Here is an 18,276-nt window from a genome sequence, read left to right as displayed (position 1 = left end):
TACCAAGCTGTACAGGTGCCGTAGGAAACCGACTAGACATCCATGAGTTGGCTGCGATCACGGGCAGTGGCTCTGTTTCCTTTACCATAGGCTGTACACATACACATGTGAAGCAATTTATGATTTGTAACAAAAGAACTACTCACACGCAGACTCTTGCTTAAAAATATTGAATTTAAGCAAGAGAGAACTGGACTCTCCGAAAAATCAAGGTCTGGGTGGCCGAGATTGGCCTCAATACTGCTGATAAATGATTATGCATGGTTATGCGAAATACAAGTGTTCATTTTTCATCTGCATAAATCTACATTGACATTCTTCAAAGCACATGCCCTAATACAAACATGTTTTCTCCTTCCTCGCCTTTTCATTATGGATAGATATGACTTTGCAAGCAACCACATTTCCTTTACAATACTATGTGAAACCTCCCTTATTGGGTATGAAAGCAGATTATTTCACTATGTGTATATATGTTTAATATTGTTAGGCGAACAAAGGATTAAGAACTGGAGACTATTTACAAAGTATATTTACAAAGGATAACTGCAGCGCTGGCCAGTTCAGTCGACAGTTTGAGAGCCAGAGCGCGTTCGTCGTTTTCGTCGGGGCGTCCGCATGCATCGCCCACAGGAAACATGCATTATGCATGTATCATTATGTTTTCTTATCTGTTTACCATGTTTACTGTCTGCCTAGTAGAAGGGGGCCCAGACACCCTCCAAGTGAAACAAATGTTCACTTTTTCTCTCTGGCCTCTGCTGTTTTCTATATGAAAACGGAATTAAAGAAATATGAAACGAAAGACTAGATGCACAGTTTCACTGAGAGACCAGAATAACTTGCTTACGACAACAGCTGGTTGTAAAGATTGGAAGGAGACGGCGGGCAATGATTGCTGGTTGTGCACCCACTACGGGGGGCAAACAGCGAGTCATGGTTGAAATAGAGCTGCAGGTATGCACTACTGTGTCCGGCCATAAAGCCACTCACTCTGAGCTGCTTCAACTCTCCAAGGTACAGGGACAGCAGTTTGTCACTGTACGGATTGGCCGCTGCTGGATGGTGCTCAGCGATGACGCCCAGGACACACAGCACTTCAACCTTCACTGCAGAGAATGACAACAAGGTGCACCTCACTTTCTTGGCTTGAAGATGAAGATGATGTAAAAGGGGATCGACAGGTGAAATTCAGGATACAATTTCCTGGACAGTGATTAAAAGGACCGTCACCATGGCTACCACTGCAGTGATTCTGCTGAGGATAACATGAAAAGTGTAATTTTTTTGCGCTTTAAGCTACTTTGCCACACATAGATTTGTACTAGAAAAAGCCTCAAAGCTTGATAGAGATCATATACTGCGAAAAGTGGGAGAGGGCTGAGCTTGTTTTGTTTGTCTTGCATTTATGCAAGGCCACATGCGACATCTATGACAAATGGCACAAGTCTCACGGGTCATGCGGCCATCATGAGGTGGCAGTATCGCATACCCAGATAAAAAAAATTTCGAGGCAGAAAGAGCACCTACAAAATTATGAGTGAAAGCAAATTTCAAACATATATGGTCAAAAGCTGCATGCACATGTCCGCCGCCTTGCATGCCCAGGGCATGCAAGGCTTCGATTTAAGATTGAAATGTTCTGGCTCGCCTGTTAATCTAGTGCCAGGTTTTATCAGTAGCAATGCACACTGTATTGTGAGCACAATACACTGCAATCTCGGGCTGGGTTCTATTGTTGTCAAAGTCACGCTGTTTCACCTGTGCAATGATTCTTACAGGTGCTAATGTCAGTCATTTGCACTTGTATTCTACTGAAACCTGTTTTGTCACAATTAGGTCACAAATTACAAAAATTTGGATTAGTGGCATCATAATGAAAATCGTTATCAAGCTACAAAACATCTGCCTTTTATGACAAAATGATAAAAGCTGGCTAGCACGAATATACTATGCAGTCTTTGGTGACAGTGGAACTGCCAGGTAATGCACAGATGACCACTGTACTAAGTGCATACCTGTAGGAGTCATCTTTGATGGCTGCGACAACAAAATGAAAAACCGATCTATCAGGCCTGGAATGTCCAGCTTTTCACCAATGTCCAAGCCCTGACAAGACTCCAAGACCTGACAAAAAAAAAGAAAGAAAAAAAGAAAGGCATGTAGAACAAATACGATGCTCTGGTCATAACCACAGGCTCTATGCGGACTGGAACAAGCAAAGTTTAGTGAGATTAACCATCACATTTTAGAATGTTCTTCGACTAAACACTCTTACTTAATTCGGAAAATTAGACAGCAGCGCTTCACCTTGACTGAAGTAGGCACTGCACACCCATGGCAGCCAACGGCAAGGCTGTTCGACAATTTTGTGTCCAAGCGCTCTCGGCATCTACTTGAACGTGCTGGAGAGCGAATGTTTGTTTTGAAAGTTGAAGCTTTCTTTGCCTCACACCCAAATTTTGCAGGTGTTGGCTGCCGTCTTATCGAGTAGACAACAACTTGGGCCACTGAGCCATGTGCCCTTAAATTTAGACAACATTGGCCACTAGGGATACGACACTGGACATGCCCAACTATATATGTGGCGCTGGGTACATGCCCACTCCAGGCAAATCATCCAGAATGAGCATGTGTCACTGTGACACAAAGCTTACAAAAGCCTTAAATGTGGTTAGACATGTGTTTTACTTCTCTGTGCATACACCTATCATCAATGTTCCCTTGATAAGCATCATGCGTTTACTTGTGATGCAGACAGCTTACAGCTGTAGGTGATGAGGCTGTACTCGTGTCATCCGCAACTGATGCTACCTCGCTAACTCAAGCAAGCTTCCCGCCTCAGTTGAATTTCAGCAATGAGTTGGATCTGCATGTCTTTCAAGCAACTTCCGTCTGCAACAAGACTTCTTCATTCAAAGAGCAACACTGTACTCAACTCGGTGGTGTCGAGGATCAGCTTCAAGTCGAGGCCTATTTGTGAACATTGGGGTAGAACAAAGAGGGTAGAACAAAGAACTAGCAAGCTGACCTTGGACAGCAGGACCAGAGCTGCACACCGCACCTTGGCTGTCTTGTCTCTGAATGCCAGCTGGGTGCCAACATCCTGTGTAGTCGACACAAAAACAGAAAGAAAAAAAAAAAAAAAGCTGTCATTGCATTTGTACTGGTGCAGTCGAGGTTGACTAATTAAAAAAATTAAGCCACCAAGTCAACAGGAAATGACGCAAGGAGCTCTCTGTGTAACTCATGTTTATACAAGATTTTCTTTTTTCCAATATAGCGACTTTATGAATTTCTGTGATGGGACAAACCTTAACAACCACGGCATGGCTGAAGAGGTGCGATGGGACTTTTTCGAACCAGCCAGTGAGGAGCTGAAGACCTTTCGCCTTGGCATCCTTCAGCTGAAACGAATTGTGGCAAGATTTAACCATATGTTGAGTGATCTGTGAAGTACGCTTCAGCTGTTTTATTTATTCCATGAATGCACGACAGCCACAGAAGCCAACCAAGCAAACGGTACACTTAGTACACCTAGAGACTCATTACATATATGGTTACACAAATTAGAGAGTAATAACTCAAACACGAAGGAGATAAAGCAAAACCCAATACACTGTCTTTGCTTTTGCATCAAGCTCACTGGAATATTTATATGTAGTCATGCGGTCATTAAAATAGCGTAGTCTTCTTCGTGAGAAAACAACAACAAAAACATGTTAAACTGGTGCACAAATAAAGAATAAACATGAACCAAAGGGCAAAATGTTGTGAATTAGCCTATTGTAAGCCTAAACGTGGCTATGAGATGGATGCCGGCGAACATATTTTACCCTGACCTTCGACTAAGGCCTGGGTTGTGCTTGTCCCATAGGTGTGTATTGATGTTGCCAAGGCAAGCTCTACTTGTGTGGGCTGCTGCTGCCTTTTCCTTGCATGTCACATTAAGAAAATTTGATTTAAAGCTTTCTTGTGTGTTGTGGGAAAGATTGCTCTTCAGAACTGACTTCCCCTTTCATTATTTTGGACGAACATAAGGGATGGAGGTGAAATAATTTATCGAACCAGTGTATTTTTAGTAATATTTAGTGATATCCCACGTAGGGCAACTTGTTTGCATACTTCTGTTTAGAGGGAGGGGGGGCAATGAACGTGGGGTGTGAGTCCACGGTTATGACTGACGTGGGGTGTCAGTCCACGGCAACGAGCACATCGACCCACCTGTTCGCTGACGATGGATCTTTTCAGGAAGGCAACTAGGCTCTTTTCATCGCTGACGAGCAGGGTCGTAATGTAACCTGCGTTAAACAAAAGACCGATCCACTATTTTTCTTTTCTGGCGACAGTACGCGGTGTAAATGCCCGACGCTGGCAAGCAATCGTGTTCGGTGAGAGTAGCAGACAAACCTTCGTCCTTATCAGAGAAGGCTTGGTCTTGACAGGTACGGTCGACTTCATCAACCAAAGTCAGCGCCTCGTCAGGTCTTTCTGAGGCGTGTAGCTTAAGGAGCGCCTCGCGAATCTGTTCAGTCATTCTTAAAGCACCTAGCGGTGAAGGAGTAATCTCTGTCAAGCACCGTTAGTAAAAACAAAGTATAGCGGGCACTGCTTCTAACGCTAAAGGTTAACCATCGGTTAACTGCAAACGGCTAACTGCTCACCAGGAGTCTAGATAAGCTGCCAAAAACGAAACAGGCCATGCACCGTTCCTAAAGTGGTTTGTATGCTCCCGTTCAGCCATCCAAAATGTACACCATGAAGAGGTGAAGCGGGTAAGAAAGCACGTGTGTGCGAGTGAAAACAAAACAACACAAAGCGTGGCCTCTGCGAGTATATAACGTGAGTGCCTGAAATCTCTGAGGCCATGCATAAAGCTACTTGCGCGCGTCACAAGACGGTTGGTTCTTGTCATGATCAAAGTGTGTTGGTTAGGAATAACAGCAATTATAAGCACAAATGAATCAAGCATTAGTTAACTGCAACACTTTTGATTATTCTGTGAGCGAATAGAGAAGGTAAGCACGCTTTCGGTTGCATCTACTAAGTTTTTTTTTTTTTTAGTTTCTCCAAGCGCGGTAGGAAAAGAATCTTTCCGGGTGCATACATTGTGCTAAAATCACGTGGATTCGGGAGCACGTTGTAAGCGTAAACAAACATGAGAATAAACGCGAAAACTCAAGTTTGGTCTCAGAGCGTGGTGCTGGTTCCTTACAGAGAATATCATGTCGCAAAGTACGTATTGAAATTCAGTGAGTTCAAAGGCAAACTCGTCGGAAAAGCCCTTTAGACGCGCACTACGTTGCAACTGCCGCAGGTATCACGAATGGATGAAGGACCCTTACCTGCAAGCGATGACAGCTTCAGAACCCCTGAGCCTGGAGCAAGAGTACGAAATGCAGAAGTCGTGGCTAGAGGACGAAGACAGTTGAGTAACAAGATTTACCGCTTCCTAGCAAAACTGGCTTGGAGTGCAAACCGTAACAGCTAACAGATCGATGATACTGCTTTCCAGAATGCACGTTTATCATCTTGGACCGGGAAACTTACGAAAGTAGCAAGGATGAAGTGGGTTTGTATGGAACTCTGCTCTCATTTGGCTCGGCGCGCTACTAACAGTGTTGTCGTTTTATTAGAGGCGATGATCGGTGACGTCAACCTATTCTTCAACGACCAGGGCCGTCCTCGTGACGCGGAAATTGAGGTTATGATTGCAGGTGCGTTGCTCTTGTTGTTTTGAACTAAGTGAGAGTGTGTGACGCACTGTGGCCTGCTGGTCTGACCGCAGAGTCGTCACAACGCTGGAAGGGCCGTGGCAAAGAAGCGATTCATCTAATGTTGAGATACGGTGGGTAAATTTTCAAGCTTTCATGCACCCGCACTACTGTCAGTGCGACTCGAAAACGAAGTGTTTCGATCCGTTATGTGTTGATAATATAATGCACTAGATTTCGTTACGTGTCATCATAGTTAACGGCCGTACATAATGCCCCAAAAAGAATAACAGACCAGCATGATCAGGGTCAGTTTGAGAAAAGATCACTATAGGGTGCCTCAATGCGCACCTTCTCCCCCGCTACGGAGCGGCGGGGAGGAGCACATCGATACACCCTAGTGTGATAGCATCACTCTGGCTTCTGGTGGTTTAAGTCGTAAGCTTGTCTGGAAGTACCGAAAGTACCAAGAGTACTTCCATCTGAAAGAAAGCATTGCATGTGAATTGCACGTATTGACTAAGTATGTCCAACAGGTGTTTGCGCTGAAAACCACGTGGAATCGGCTTGGTTTGACTGAGACGTTCGGAATTATTAGAGAGGTAAGACAGGAAAACAGCTGCAGCTTACTCTGAGGCAGCAGCGATGATGAAAACTTAACAGAGATCAAAACGTAGGGGTAGGAGCGATCGACACTATCTGAACCCTGAAGACACAAGCATATTGCAGATAAAGTGCACTACCAGTATAAAAAATTAACGTTGCTGCAAGTGTTAAAAAAAAGAAAAAGCTGACCTACGCGGGCTTGTCATATTGAAAAATGCTAGGTTGTCTGGCAATATCTCAGAACCGTTACTTGTTCACAGGTGAAGTCTGCACATAACCAAATCTATACATTCTGGTCAGTCTTAAAAAAAAGAATGCAGCTCAAGAGAAGCTGGCAACGTGTTTATGTGTTTATTCAAACACACAGTACTAGCCTCTGTGACCATTTTCTTAATTTTGAAGAAAATAATGTACTGGCTCTGTGCTAAAAAGACATTCATGCAGTGTCATGAAAAGTAAACCTTGCCTGATGTATGAAAAAGTGCTTCAGGTTGTCCACATGTTACTTTTGCTGATCATTACAGGTGTTGAAGAACTTCATGTCATGGCTTTCTCAGCGAAAATAAAATTGAACAATGAAGTTAGTCGAAGGTTGTTCGAGAGCATAGGATTTACTTTGGTAAGGCAAAATCTACAGTTACGATGTTAATTATTGCTGCATTGTTAAGAGGCTATAGTTATCATATTTTTTGAAGACTTTCTTTCCTCTGAATCCATTACTATTTTTGTCATTCGTCCCACCAATTGTCTAGTCCCAGTGATAGCAGGGACACGATTTTGTGCGAGCCAATGAAATCTAAGGCAGAAAGAATGGAAAAATGAAATAATCATTACAAAATACAGCCCTACAAATGCATTGCATCTATGAGAACCATCAATGGTTTTGGACCCTCTGACTAGTGGGTCCTTAGGATGACAGTCACGAATCAACTACCGATCGCTGTCTGAAAGTTCTTTTGGGTTCATGGCGGAAATATTCTGCCGTCGGGCTGTGAAGGCAATAGGAGTTTTTTGATAAAAAGAACTAAAAAGATAAAGAGTGTTTCCTTTTTTTTTTCATGCAGATCTGCTTTGTTCTTATCATCACCATTACTTTCTTCCGTTCCTTCTTTAACCTGCCAGTGGGCTTATTGATTAACTGTTTTTGACAGCCAATTAGCGTTGCGTATGCAGCGTCTCGGGAAGTCCTGGACAGTTGGGGACGACAAATTGAAGAAGCCCAGTGGCGTAGTAAAGAACTTTTCGGGGAAGGGGGGCGTAAAGGAGGTACGGGCCAGATGTGCTCACCCCTGGCTACGCCCTAGCACTTATTTCGATGTTGGCTAGAAATTGAGACCTACATATATCTCAGCTTTTACCTCATAATAAATCTCTCTGTTTAGAGTATGATAAGAAAATACGCTTGAACCTCGTGGTAACGATACAGGATATAACGAAATAATGGATATAACAAAATAAATGCAATTTGCCTTGAAATCCCCTTAGAGATCCGTGCATTTAAAACCTCGTTTTAATGGAGTAAAATTGTTGTGTTAATGGATATAATGAACTAGATTTGCCTCTGAAACCAAAAATACCAGCCGTGGCGCATCGAGCATATTGGTTTCTGCCGGGTTTCACATTCTTTCGGCGCGGCAGTTGAATATTTCAGCGTATAATAATGTGTCAGCACTGGTCACAATAAGCACTTATTTCTTATTGCACCTCTCTCTCTCTCTCTCTCTCTCTCTCTCTCTCTCTGCGGAACGTAGCTGGCGAAGCTAGGCGCACCCTCCGAGATCGCCGTTTGAAAGGTCATGCCTAGCTGCGCCGTTCCACACATCGATGATGATGCTTGTGCGCGGCGTGCTAAAAGCCAGTGCCTACACTTCTCTCGCTCTCTCTCTTCTCAGTGCGGTGCGGCGTGCTGTGCTGATGCAGCTAGGCGTGACCTCCGAGATTGGGTGAAACCGGTACGAACCGGCCAAGCCAAGCTGGCGCGCTCACACAGCGGTGCTGCGGGGCCATGAGAAAGAGGCGGATCAGATCGTTTCGCTTTCAAGGGCCGAATGCGTCCGCGTTTCGGGCACTGTGCCAAGCTGATAGCTGAACAGTGTGCTAGTGGTTCCCTTCAACCGCGTCGCTGTTTCGCCAGTTTCACGATAATATGAGCGAGCTATGTGGGATGTGGAGGCAAAAGACCATCACATTGTAACATATGGACACCATCGTAAAGGCTATCGCGTCAGGTTCTAAAAGTCGTATGTTGCGCACGCCAGAAAGTCTTTTGCTGTTGCTTTATTGAATTTCCATCGCATACGCGTCGACGTAGCGATTCGGGGGGCCGCGGAGCCACGTTAAAGTTTTGCGTACCACTGGGCATATTCTGCAGTAAAATGGATAAGGCGAATTAATTTAAGCTTCTCCTTCAACTTCGTTATAACGAGGTTCGAGCGTACCTGCTTAGCAGGCTTGTGTCACCTGCAGAGTTTCTTCTTTGTATCGAATGTCACGTGTATCTAGGCATTGTAACGCACGTAGGAATACTATTTGCTTCAGATGTGTTTGCTGCCCACAGCGTTCTAGATTAAATGTCTGCATGTACCTTTTGCCTTGATGCGACTTCATCTATTTTATTTGTTACAGGTATCGACAAGCAGTGTTTTCGAAGAAGCAACATACCATATTGAAGTCAATGATCAGTTGACAACCACTTTGCGTTCTGCTACACCAGATTACAGACTTCATTCATTGTCATAATTACTGGTTCTTGGTGTGTATATGTCTCAACACAACATGCAAATAATGTACATGAAGCAGAGCTGAAATTTGTAGTTCACGTGTGACAGTGAGAAGTGGCGGGCAGACTGAAAACGTGAACCCAGAATAAACTTTATTTGATCAAACTTGTGCGCATTAGTGACACAACTATGACTGCATGTTGAAGTGAGCATTTCGTTGTGCACAAGTAAACCTCTATTTATGCCATAGAGCTATTGGACTGAGTATACGCTGTAAAATAATTCACACGCTTAACACTTTTCCTACCTTAGACGAGCTGAGCTCATCCGTACGGTTTGTACCGCTCCCACCGAAGATGAGCTAGGCTCGTCCCCGCTGGAACAAGCGCTTGTACACGGTCGGAGTCAAGATACCCTGATAAATATGTTTAGTACTTTTGGGCTTCAGCAGATGGTGCAGTAAAAAAAACAAAAAAAAAAAAACGCATTTATAGCTTTCATTTTAGTTGAGTAACGTTTCGATGCTGGCAACTGGCATTTAAAACTGGCATCTTCCTCTGTGCATGCGCATGCCGGCAACAACTCCGCTCAAAAAAAAAAAAAAAGAAAAGAAAAGTATGTTCGTTTGCAGAAGATTTGTCAGACTTAGACAGTGAAGAAAAAGTTCGAGTTTCCTCAGAGAGTGGCAGCGACGGCACTTTAAATCCCAATTGCAAGGTACTTATTTTATTTCAACATAACTTATTAAAAAAAGAAATCTAACAACTTCTTCACCGTCCGATTCATGGCCGATCCCCCAGAGTGTGTGGCGCCATTTCACTAGAGAACAAGAACAAGACGATACTGAGCAGCACATCCTCTCTGAGTCGTCGGATCCGGACGACGGCAGCGTCTCGACGTGTTTGCAGTGGACAAGGTTTGTTTTCACGGCCGCGCCTGGCATAAACGTACCTGTGACAGAGGACGGGAACTGTGCGCCGCATTTTGAATTATTTCGAACGAATGAACTGATTTCATTCTCCGTGAAACCAACCGCATCACATACCTGGTGCGAGGAATGTGGAGTAGCAGTTTGCACTATTCCTTGCTTTGAAATGTACCATACCAAGTCTACAATCTGGGGATCTGACATCCCTTTGCCACAAGCACGAGCCCTGCTTGTCACAGCTCTGTTTCTGAATTTCCAGAGACGTTGTTTGCAACGAGGTCTCCAGACAGTCGGAGACTCTCCGCTGTTCAGTACAGTGAAGCCAATCCTCTCTTCATACTTCAATATTTTGCATGTATCTTACAGATAAAGTGCTTTTAAGGATATTTTTTGGTTGTTTCAAAATGCATAGAATTGTTTAGGCAAATCAAAAAAATTGATATTTTGGTATTTGGCCAAAAAGCTCGGTCGGAGAAGATACCCACACCCACTTTCGCCTCACTCATTGACGCATCAGTCGCGATCACATGACTTATTCTCAATTGCGTTAATTGATCGTGTAGCATGCCATTTAAATATGTAGTGGGCAGGAGTGTGGCATTTGATGGAAATATATAATCAAATTTAATCTTTATATTAGTCAAGGGCTTGTACAAATAATCTCGCGTATATTAACGTTTAGTGGATTCAGCTCAGCTTGTGCAAACAGAACCTGAGGTCTAAGTAAGTGGGACCAATGCTAACCGAAAAAAGGCCTCATTTCACTAATAAATACAAACTTTCATGGTCTTAAAGAAGATTAAACGCTTAAATACGTCTTTACTGTTAGAATGCGGAATCGGCAGGGAAGAGTTGGCAGTCGTGCTTCTTGATATAAAACGTTGTTGGCTACAAATTTCGGTAAACCAAGACAATTCCGGACAGCCTTCCAGGAAGTTGATTTTGTATGCTGGCCCGCCAGAGAATAGCCCACTCACAAATTACAGTATCGGTCGAAGGTACATGCAATAAATAATTAATGGAGTATGCCTGCGTAGCCCAGCGCGATGTCGGCGAAGTCTGCTTATGCCAACAGTGCGTGCTGCCCTAGGTTTAACATGATCAATGTGGCTTCGCCAACTCAGTTTTCCTTTGTATATTACACCTAAACATTTGATAAAGTCAACTTCCCGAATTGCTTCCTGACGGTATGAGAGACACTAACCGGCACATTCAATGGAAACACAATCAAGGAACTTTTCTTGACATTGAGCAACATTCGAATATCGGCAAACCAAGCATCAAGCGTTCCTAGGTGTGACTGCAGTGCTTTTGTAATGAGTGAATATCACTCACAGATGCAAAAAGTGCCATGTCGTTTGCATAGACATGTACTTGTACGGTATCGCACAATGGAACTGAGCTTAATAAAACGCTAAACAAAATAGGAGAAAGGACAGATCCCTGGGGAACTCCTCTTGATTGATTATATTTTGCTTCAACAAGCCACGTTGGGAACAATAAAATTTCCTGTCCTTTAAAAGTTAATTTCTCGCTTGTTTTATGGCGCAAGGGCCAAGTATGGCCAAAGAGCCAAGTATGGCCAAAATTTCTCCAAGTTATAATGTACTGAGGAAAACTCATGCTATTTAAAACGTTAAGGAGTATGACACGCTCTACGCTGTCGTATGCTGTAGCTAAATCAATCGTCACTAAAGCTGCATTCTAACGCCTGTGTCGAGCAAGCTTGATGCGTCTCTCTAAATCGACATGTGAGCACCATATCGAGTATCCAGGTCTAAATCCAATCTGACATGGCCTTAATAATGTGTTATAATTGAAAAAAAATTCTAAAGCTATTAATTTCACAACATTCGAAGTTTGTGCGATTGGCCTTATATCATCTATATTTATTCGCGCTCCTTGCTATTTAAGCAGGGGGATTATTTTTGGCGAGTTTGGAGCTATCCATGTGTTCATGAGGGAGCAATTAACCATACTGTAGAGGTTTTGCGGGGAGAGGTGAAACAATATTTTCAACGTGCGTGATGTAGTGCCATCTGGAGCCGGAGCTGTGGCAGTGAGTGAAGCTTTTCCATTGTTACCTCTAAGAAATCATCCCCTGACAGAGCCCCTACGAAGTTTACCTCCAGCTGGCTTGTACAGCGCTGTTCTAAACCTTTAGCACTTTTATCTAATGATTCTAGCAATTCTTTTGGTAACAGAACAACTGAGTCAATATTTATGGGCACTGCAACGCCCTTGCGAGAGCGGAGAAAACTAAACAGTGCTTTTCTATTACCACTTTTCGACAAAAGATATATATACCGTTTTTCATCATAATTATCCTTCGCTAATGAAACTGTTCTTTTAAAAATAGCAGCAGCGTACTTATAATCACTAAAATTAACACGTCACTGATTGAAAATAAGTTTCTTCCATGGAGCTTTTTGGTGTCTAATCTCGTGCGCAATCACTATTCTACCACGGACAATCAGTACCCACTTTTGTTGATGAGACTACAAACACAGATTTTTATGGTACCTTTCAATATTGCACAAAGTCTCATCACTTTAACATTAATCTCTTTCCACGCCTGTCCCAGAGCAGAAGGTTGACTGTAAGTTATTTTTAAATTTTGAATAGTCCACAAAAGTCTGCGCATGTTTCTTCAGAGACATCAGGGGGTTGTTAATATCAATGACAATCGGGTGGTGGTCACTACTAGTGGTGGCATCCACCACAGCCCAAGAAGAGGTGGAAACGCCTGAGGTCGCAAGTGTCAAATCTAGGACGGGTCACGACTGCGAAAGCACGGAAGGGGCAACTTTAACATTTAAACATGTGAAACTGTTAACATTAGTCCAGTCCCATAAGCGTGTTCCAGATCAGTCAGTGCGGAATACCCATGACTCATGATGTGAGTTGAAGTCTCCCGCAAACAATATGTTCTTTTTGCAATAGGCCACTGCGACATCAAGTGAGCGTACATATTGCACCCCAGCGAGAAAGTAGGAGTTAATCGTAGAGAGCGGGGCGCAACCCGGTATGGTTATTTCTAACATTAAGATTTCACATTCGGATGATAGAATATGACGTGAAATTTTTGCTTTATGACAGAATTTAGACGAAATGAAAAAAAGAGCTTATCTACCACCTCGGGAAGATCTATCCAATCGAAAGAAATTATAGCTGTTTAAATGAAAGTCTTGGTCAGCGGACAAACGAGTTTCTTGTAATAGTATAATGTCTGGAGGTTGTTGGGAAATTAAGTTTAATTCTGTAGCTGCAGAAAGCATTGATCAGCAATTCCATTGAAGTATTCTTAGGCACCCTATGCTGATGGTAGACAAGCAGTCGCATCTGCTTGGTCCAGAATACTGTCTTTCAGGAAGTCACTCCACGCAAGTGATTCTTTCGCACACTTATTTTTGTTTTTGTTTTAGAGTTAGGAGAATGAGGCAGTTTGCTGTTAGGCGATTTGGAGCGTTTAAGAACTCGAGTGTCCATATCTATATCTCGATTGCCTATAGAGCGTCTGAATCAGAATAGCATTCACGATCAACCTGATGTGTAGTCGAAAGTCTTGTTAAATCCACATTGTTTGAGGGGATATCTGTCTGATGCTCAAGTGACTTAGTAAAGAAGGCGGCCGAATTTTGTACGCAGTTTGTTATTGTCTGAGGCGTACCACGCAGTTGCGAGTATATTACTGTAGCCAAAGAGTCCGATAAGTTTAGTAGAATCTTTTCTAATGCTTTTTACATCGCTTTTTCTATCACTGTTGCAATTGTCTGGAAAATTGACGAGTCCATGCCAAGTGACTGAAGGGCTGTGACACCAGCAAATCCCTGGGTCCTGCTCTGAACTTCTGCAGTATCTTCTCGACGAGGGCACCGCCTCCTCTCAGTCGCTTCGATCAACTGGATCTCTTTCGATCTTGCAGGGCAGTTGGAGTAGTCTGCAGCATGTTTTGCATTGCACAAACAGCATGACTGAGCCGGAGACGTGCAATCGTCGGCGATATGACCTTCCCAGCATAAACGACAACGAAGACTTGATCGACACCGATTAGCCCTGCGCCCGTACCGCCAGCACTTGAGGCATTATAGTGGTCGTGGAGCTAAGGGTTTAACTATGTTCATTAATGGCCATGCCTTTATCTCTGAAGGGTGAACCGTCCCTGAAATTGTTACTATGATTCTTTCTGTAGGGACCCTCTTATTGTCTACAAGCCTGGTAGAGCGGTGCACGGAAACTACACCTGTTGCAGAAAATATCTCTAGGATTTTTGATGGACTTAAGCTTAGGTCCACACCGCGGACTAGGCCTTTACAGCAAGCTGAGTGAGCAGGGATGAAGGAGCTCATCGGCAGCGTGGCAAAATTAGGGCATTTCAGCAGATCCTGTACACAGGCCTGGTCTGGTGAACAACAGAGGGTCCCCACACGTCCTATCTGTCGGACCTCGCTTATTTGTTTGAAGTGCGACGAGATTCCTTGGAGCTCTGATTGAATGGCCTTGGGGTTCTTCATACAAATAGTTCCTACCATTCGTAGGTACCAAAGCCACAGGAACGCTACTGGTTCCACTGCGAAGGAACAACTCCACTGGCAGATCCTGCGAGGGAATGGAAGCAGACCAGAGGGTAGCCTTCAGGCCCGGAGATAAAACAGACATCACCTTATCAATAACCACCACTTTCAACCAAAGTAATGAGAAAGAAACAATAAAGGTAAGAAAAAAAAATTAACCACCGGTTACTTGTGAGCAAACGAGGATGGGGTCCGGGCCTGGGCGCACCATAGCAGTTGCCTGCTTGCCAGGACAAACTCGTCTGGCCTTGGGAAAGCAGACAGCGCGGGCACTGGTTCTCCACATCTTTCACTGTACGTCACTTCCACCGGGCGATAATGGCGGTGTTTTTTTTTGCAGTTTCGGTACGAAAAAGATCCATTTTGGCGAGCTTTTGATCACACATTTATCTGTACTTCAAGCGTAACATTTGACGCGGAGGCTGCTGCATGTCTAAATTATATGAAACTGGGCTTGGAAACTGACCAAGGAAATTGACCCTTGCAACGTTTGACACACGAACCCTCACGAGTGAGGATAGCTTAGCAGTACTCTGTGAGGAACTATCAGACATTGTTTGGGATATTATCGACCTTATTGAGATTAGAAGAACATAGAAGATTAGAAGATTAGAAGGCTTACACATTGCTAAATAATGGCTATGTCTTCTGCTATATAGGTCTCCCTGATAAGAAGCAATGCGGGGAAGGATTCCTAATCCATAAGGAAGTAGCGGGCAACATGACGAATTCTACAGCATTAACGAGAGGATAGCAGTAGTCGTAATCAAACTTAATAAGAAGTATAGATTAAAGGTAGTACAAGCCTACGCTCCAACATCCAGTCACGACGATGAGGAAGTAGATAAGTTTTATGAAGATGTTGAATTAGCGATGAGAAAAGTGCAAACTCGGTATGCAGTAGTCATAGGTGACTTCAGTGCAAAAGTGGGGAAAAAGCAGGCGGGTGAACAGGAAATTGGCAACTACGGCGTCGATTCTAGAAACGCTAGAGGAGAGATGCTGGTAGAATACGCAGAAAGCAATAAGCTGAGAATAATGAATACCTTTTTAAGGGACCGTAGCAACAGAAAGTGGACCTGGAAAAGCCCTAATGGTGAAACAATAAATGAAATTGATTTCATACTTTCAGCCGATCCCAGCATAGTGCAGGATGTAGAAGTGACAGGTAGGGTAAAGTGCAGTGATCATAGGTTAATGAGGGCTAGGATTCACCTCAATTTGAAGAGAGAAAGAGTAAACTTGGTCAAGAAAAAACAGGTCAACTTAGAGGCAGTAAGGGTAAAAGCAGACACATTTAGGCTGGTACTTGCAAACAAATATGCAGCCTTAGAACAGAGAGATGATGAATGAAACCTTAAGAGGAAGCTTTAGCTTGAGTGCGCCTATCTATATACCTGTAAAAGAAGAATGCGTCTTTCTCGGGAACCACTGCACCAAATTTGACGAGGTTTGTTGCATGTAAAAGACAAACTTAAATACTAGTGACTGTTGGTTTCGAATTTTTGAGTTAGGTCGTCAAATTTTTATTAAAAGTTGGCAAAAATCGAAAATTTTCAAGAAACGAAACTCTCAAGTTTAGAACTCTGTAACTCAACCACTCAAAATGATAATACAATTCTGTGAATTGCATCTAATAGTATATCTAAAGCGGACAAAATTGATATGTTACACATGAATATAAAAAATTTAATAATAGGGAAATACAGCTTTTGCAAAACCGTTGTAACCAACGTAACAAATTCACGTAAGATGTAAAATGACATATTGAATTTGTCCGCTTTGAATGATCTAATGGATGCCGTTTACAGAACCGCGATATCAGTTCTTGATGCAGAGCTATGAATTTGTAAACTTCGTACTTCAATTTTTTTCAAACGGTCAAATATTTCAAAATCGTTTTAAGAAAATTCAAGCCTTAAATCGAAATTTCACTTTCAATAGTCACTAGAATTTAACTTTCTCTTTTAAATGCAACAAATTTCATCAAAATCGGTCCAGGGGTTATCTCATAAAAACGTTTTTGCGTTTTACATGTATTTGAATAGGCCGCGTCGGAACTGGGCCCGAACTAAAGCTTCCTCTTAACGAGGCTGGCTTCAGAGGCAGCAATTGAAGTGGGAGGCAAGGCGCAAAGACAACCTGTACGGAAGCTCTCCCAAATAACAAAGGACCTAATAAAGAAACGACAAAGAAGGAAAGTGTCCAACTCAAGAGATAAGATAGAATTCGCAGAACTGTCAAAACTGATCAACAAAGCGAAAGTAAGTGATATTCGAAATTAAAACGTGAGAAAGACTGAAGAAGCCGTAAAAAATGGACGCAGCCTGAAATCAGTGAGAAAGAAACTTGGCATAGGACAAACCAAGATGTATGCACTGATAGATAAGCAAGGTAATATCATCAGGAATCTCGAAGGTGTAATAAAAGCAGTGGAAGAATTCTATACTGACCTTTACAGTACCCAAAGGATTCAGGAATATTCTATTCGAAACAATAATGAACAGTATACAGAAACTCCTCTTATAACTAGGGATGAGGTGGGAAGGGCCTTGCAAGGCATGAAACGGGGAAAAGTGGCAGGAGAGGATGGAATAACAGTCGATTTAATCAAAGATGGAGGAGACATAATGCTAGGAAACCTGGCGGCTTCTATACGAAGTGTCTATCGACTGCAAGAGTCCCATGAAACTTGAAGAATGTAAACGCTATACTAATCCACGAACTGAAAAATTATAGGCCCATTAGCTTACTCCAAGTAATATGTAAAATATTTACCAAAGTAATCTACAATAGAATAAGGGCAACACAGGACTTTAGTCAACCAAGGGAACAGACAGGCTTCAGGAAGGGATACTGTACAATGGATCACATCCATGTCAATTGTCAGGTTATCGAAAAATCCGCTCAGTACAATAAGCCTCTCTATATGGCTTTCATAGATTACGAAAAAGCATTTGATTCAGTATAGATACCAGCAGTCATAGAGGCGTTGCGTAATGAAGGAGTACAGAACGCTTACGTAAATACCCAGAGATTACACAGCCACCTTAATTCTACGCAATAAAAGTAGAAAGATACCTATAAAGAAAGGGGTCAGACAAGGACACACAATCTCTCCAATGCTATTCACTGCGTGCTTGGAAGAAGTATTCAAGCTATTAAACTGGGAAGGTTTAGGAGTAAGGATCGACGGCGAATACCTCAACAACCTTCGGTTTGTCAATGACATCGTTCTATTCAGCAACACTGCGGACGAGTTACAGTACATGATTGAGGACCTTAACAGGGAAAGTGTAAGAGTGGGGTTGAAGATTAACATGCAGAAGACAAAGATAATGATGAACAACCGGGCAAGGGAACAAGAGTTTAGGATTGCAAGTCAGCCTCTAGAGTCTGTGAAGGAGTACATTTACCTAGGTCAACTAATCACAGAAAACCCTGACCATGAGAAGTATATTCACAGAGGAATAAAAATGGGCTGGATTGCGTACGGCAGACATCGTGAGCTTCTGACTGGGAGCTTACGGTTATCATTGAAAAAGAAGGTATACAGTCAGTGCATTTTACCGCTGCTGACATATGGGGCAGAGACTTGGAGACTGAGAAAGAAGCATGAGAACAAGTTACGGAGAGCGCAAAGAGCGATGGAACGAAGAATGCTAGGCATAACTTTAAAGGCAGAAAGAGAGCGGTTTGGATCAGAGAGCAAACGGGTATAACGATATCCTAAT

At 43.0% G+C, this 18,276-nt stretch overlaps 2 protein-coding genes across 4 annotated transcripts in view; one reads left to right on the top strand and one right to left on the bottom strand.

Moving 5' to 3' along the window:
* Window positions 1-4,753, bottom strand: part of LOC126529470 (DNA-dependent protein kinase catalytic subunit-like) — a 181,166-nt gene extending 176,413 nt beyond the window's left edge. Inside the window, exons 1-7 of the mRNA XM_072284110.1 lie at window positions 4,665-4,753; window positions 4,411-4,548; window positions 4,225-4,301; window positions 3,315-3,407; window positions 3,032-3,106; window positions 2,019-2,127; window positions 994-1,109 (exon numbers count right to left, since the gene is read on the bottom strand). Coding sequence (XP_072140211.1) covers window positions 994-1,109; window positions 2,019-2,127; window positions 3,032-3,106; window positions 3,315-3,407; window positions 4,225-4,301; window positions 4,411-4,537 — 597 coding nt within the window. The 5' untranslated portion in view covers window positions 4,538-4,548; window positions 4,665-4,753. The remainder of the gene's footprint in view (window positions 1-993; window positions 1,110-2,018; window positions 2,128-3,031; window positions 3,107-3,314; window positions 3,408-4,224; window positions 4,302-4,410; window positions 4,549-4,664) is intronic.
* A 319-nt stretch (window positions 4,754-5,072) lies between these two features.
* Window positions 5,073-9,205, top strand: Mnat9 (microtubule-associated Nat9). 3 transcript variants are annotated; one of them, XM_050176872.3, is made up of 7 exons: window positions 5,073-5,235; window positions 5,318-5,427; window positions 5,516-5,572; window positions 5,637-5,717; window positions 5,789-5,848; window positions 6,845-6,939; window positions 8,946-9,205. In XM_050176872.3, the coding sequence occupies exons 1-7, from the start codon at window positions 5,159-5,161 to the stop codon at window positions 9,057-9,059; spliced, it is 594 nt and encodes a 197-aa protein (XP_050032829.2). In that variant the 5' UTR covers window positions 5,073-5,158; the 3' UTR covers window positions 9,060-9,205. The 3 variants fall into 3 exon arrangements, with proteins under 3 accessions (XP_050032829.2, XP_054925699.2, XP_050032830.2); XM_055069724.2 differs by lacking the exon at window positions 5,789-5,848; XM_050176873.3 differs by lacking the exon at window positions 6,845-6,939 and having other exon boundaries at window positions 8,946-9,059.
* Window positions 9,206-18,276: the final 9,071 nt, after the last annotated feature.

This window comes from Dermacentor andersoni, chromosome 8 (assembly GCF_023375885.2).
Source record: "Dermacentor andersoni chromosome 8, qqDerAnde1_hic_scaffold, whole genome shotgun sequence".
In the NCBI taxonomy this organism is placed as follows: Eukaryota; Metazoa; Arthropoda; class Arachnida; order Ixodida; family Ixodidae; genus Dermacentor; species Dermacentor andersoni.
Note: the sequence above shows the minus strand (reverse complement) of the source record. Positions and strands in the feature narration are given on the sequence as shown.

Excerpts from the sequence above, each read along its gene's own strand:
- Mnat9 (XM_050176872.3), top strand. The coding sequence starts at position 5,159 with ATGAGAATAAACGCGAAAACTCAAGTTTGGTCTCAGAGCGTGGTGCTG. Across the intron at positions 5,573-5,636 it reads AAGTAGCAAGGATGAAGTGG|AGGCGATGATCGGTGACGTC; the intron begins GTTTGTATGGAA and ends TCGTTTTATTAG. Across the intron at positions 5,849-6,844 it reads TCATCTAATGTTGAGATACG|GTGTTGAAGAACTTCATGTC; the intron begins GTGGGTAAATTT and ends TGATCATTACAG.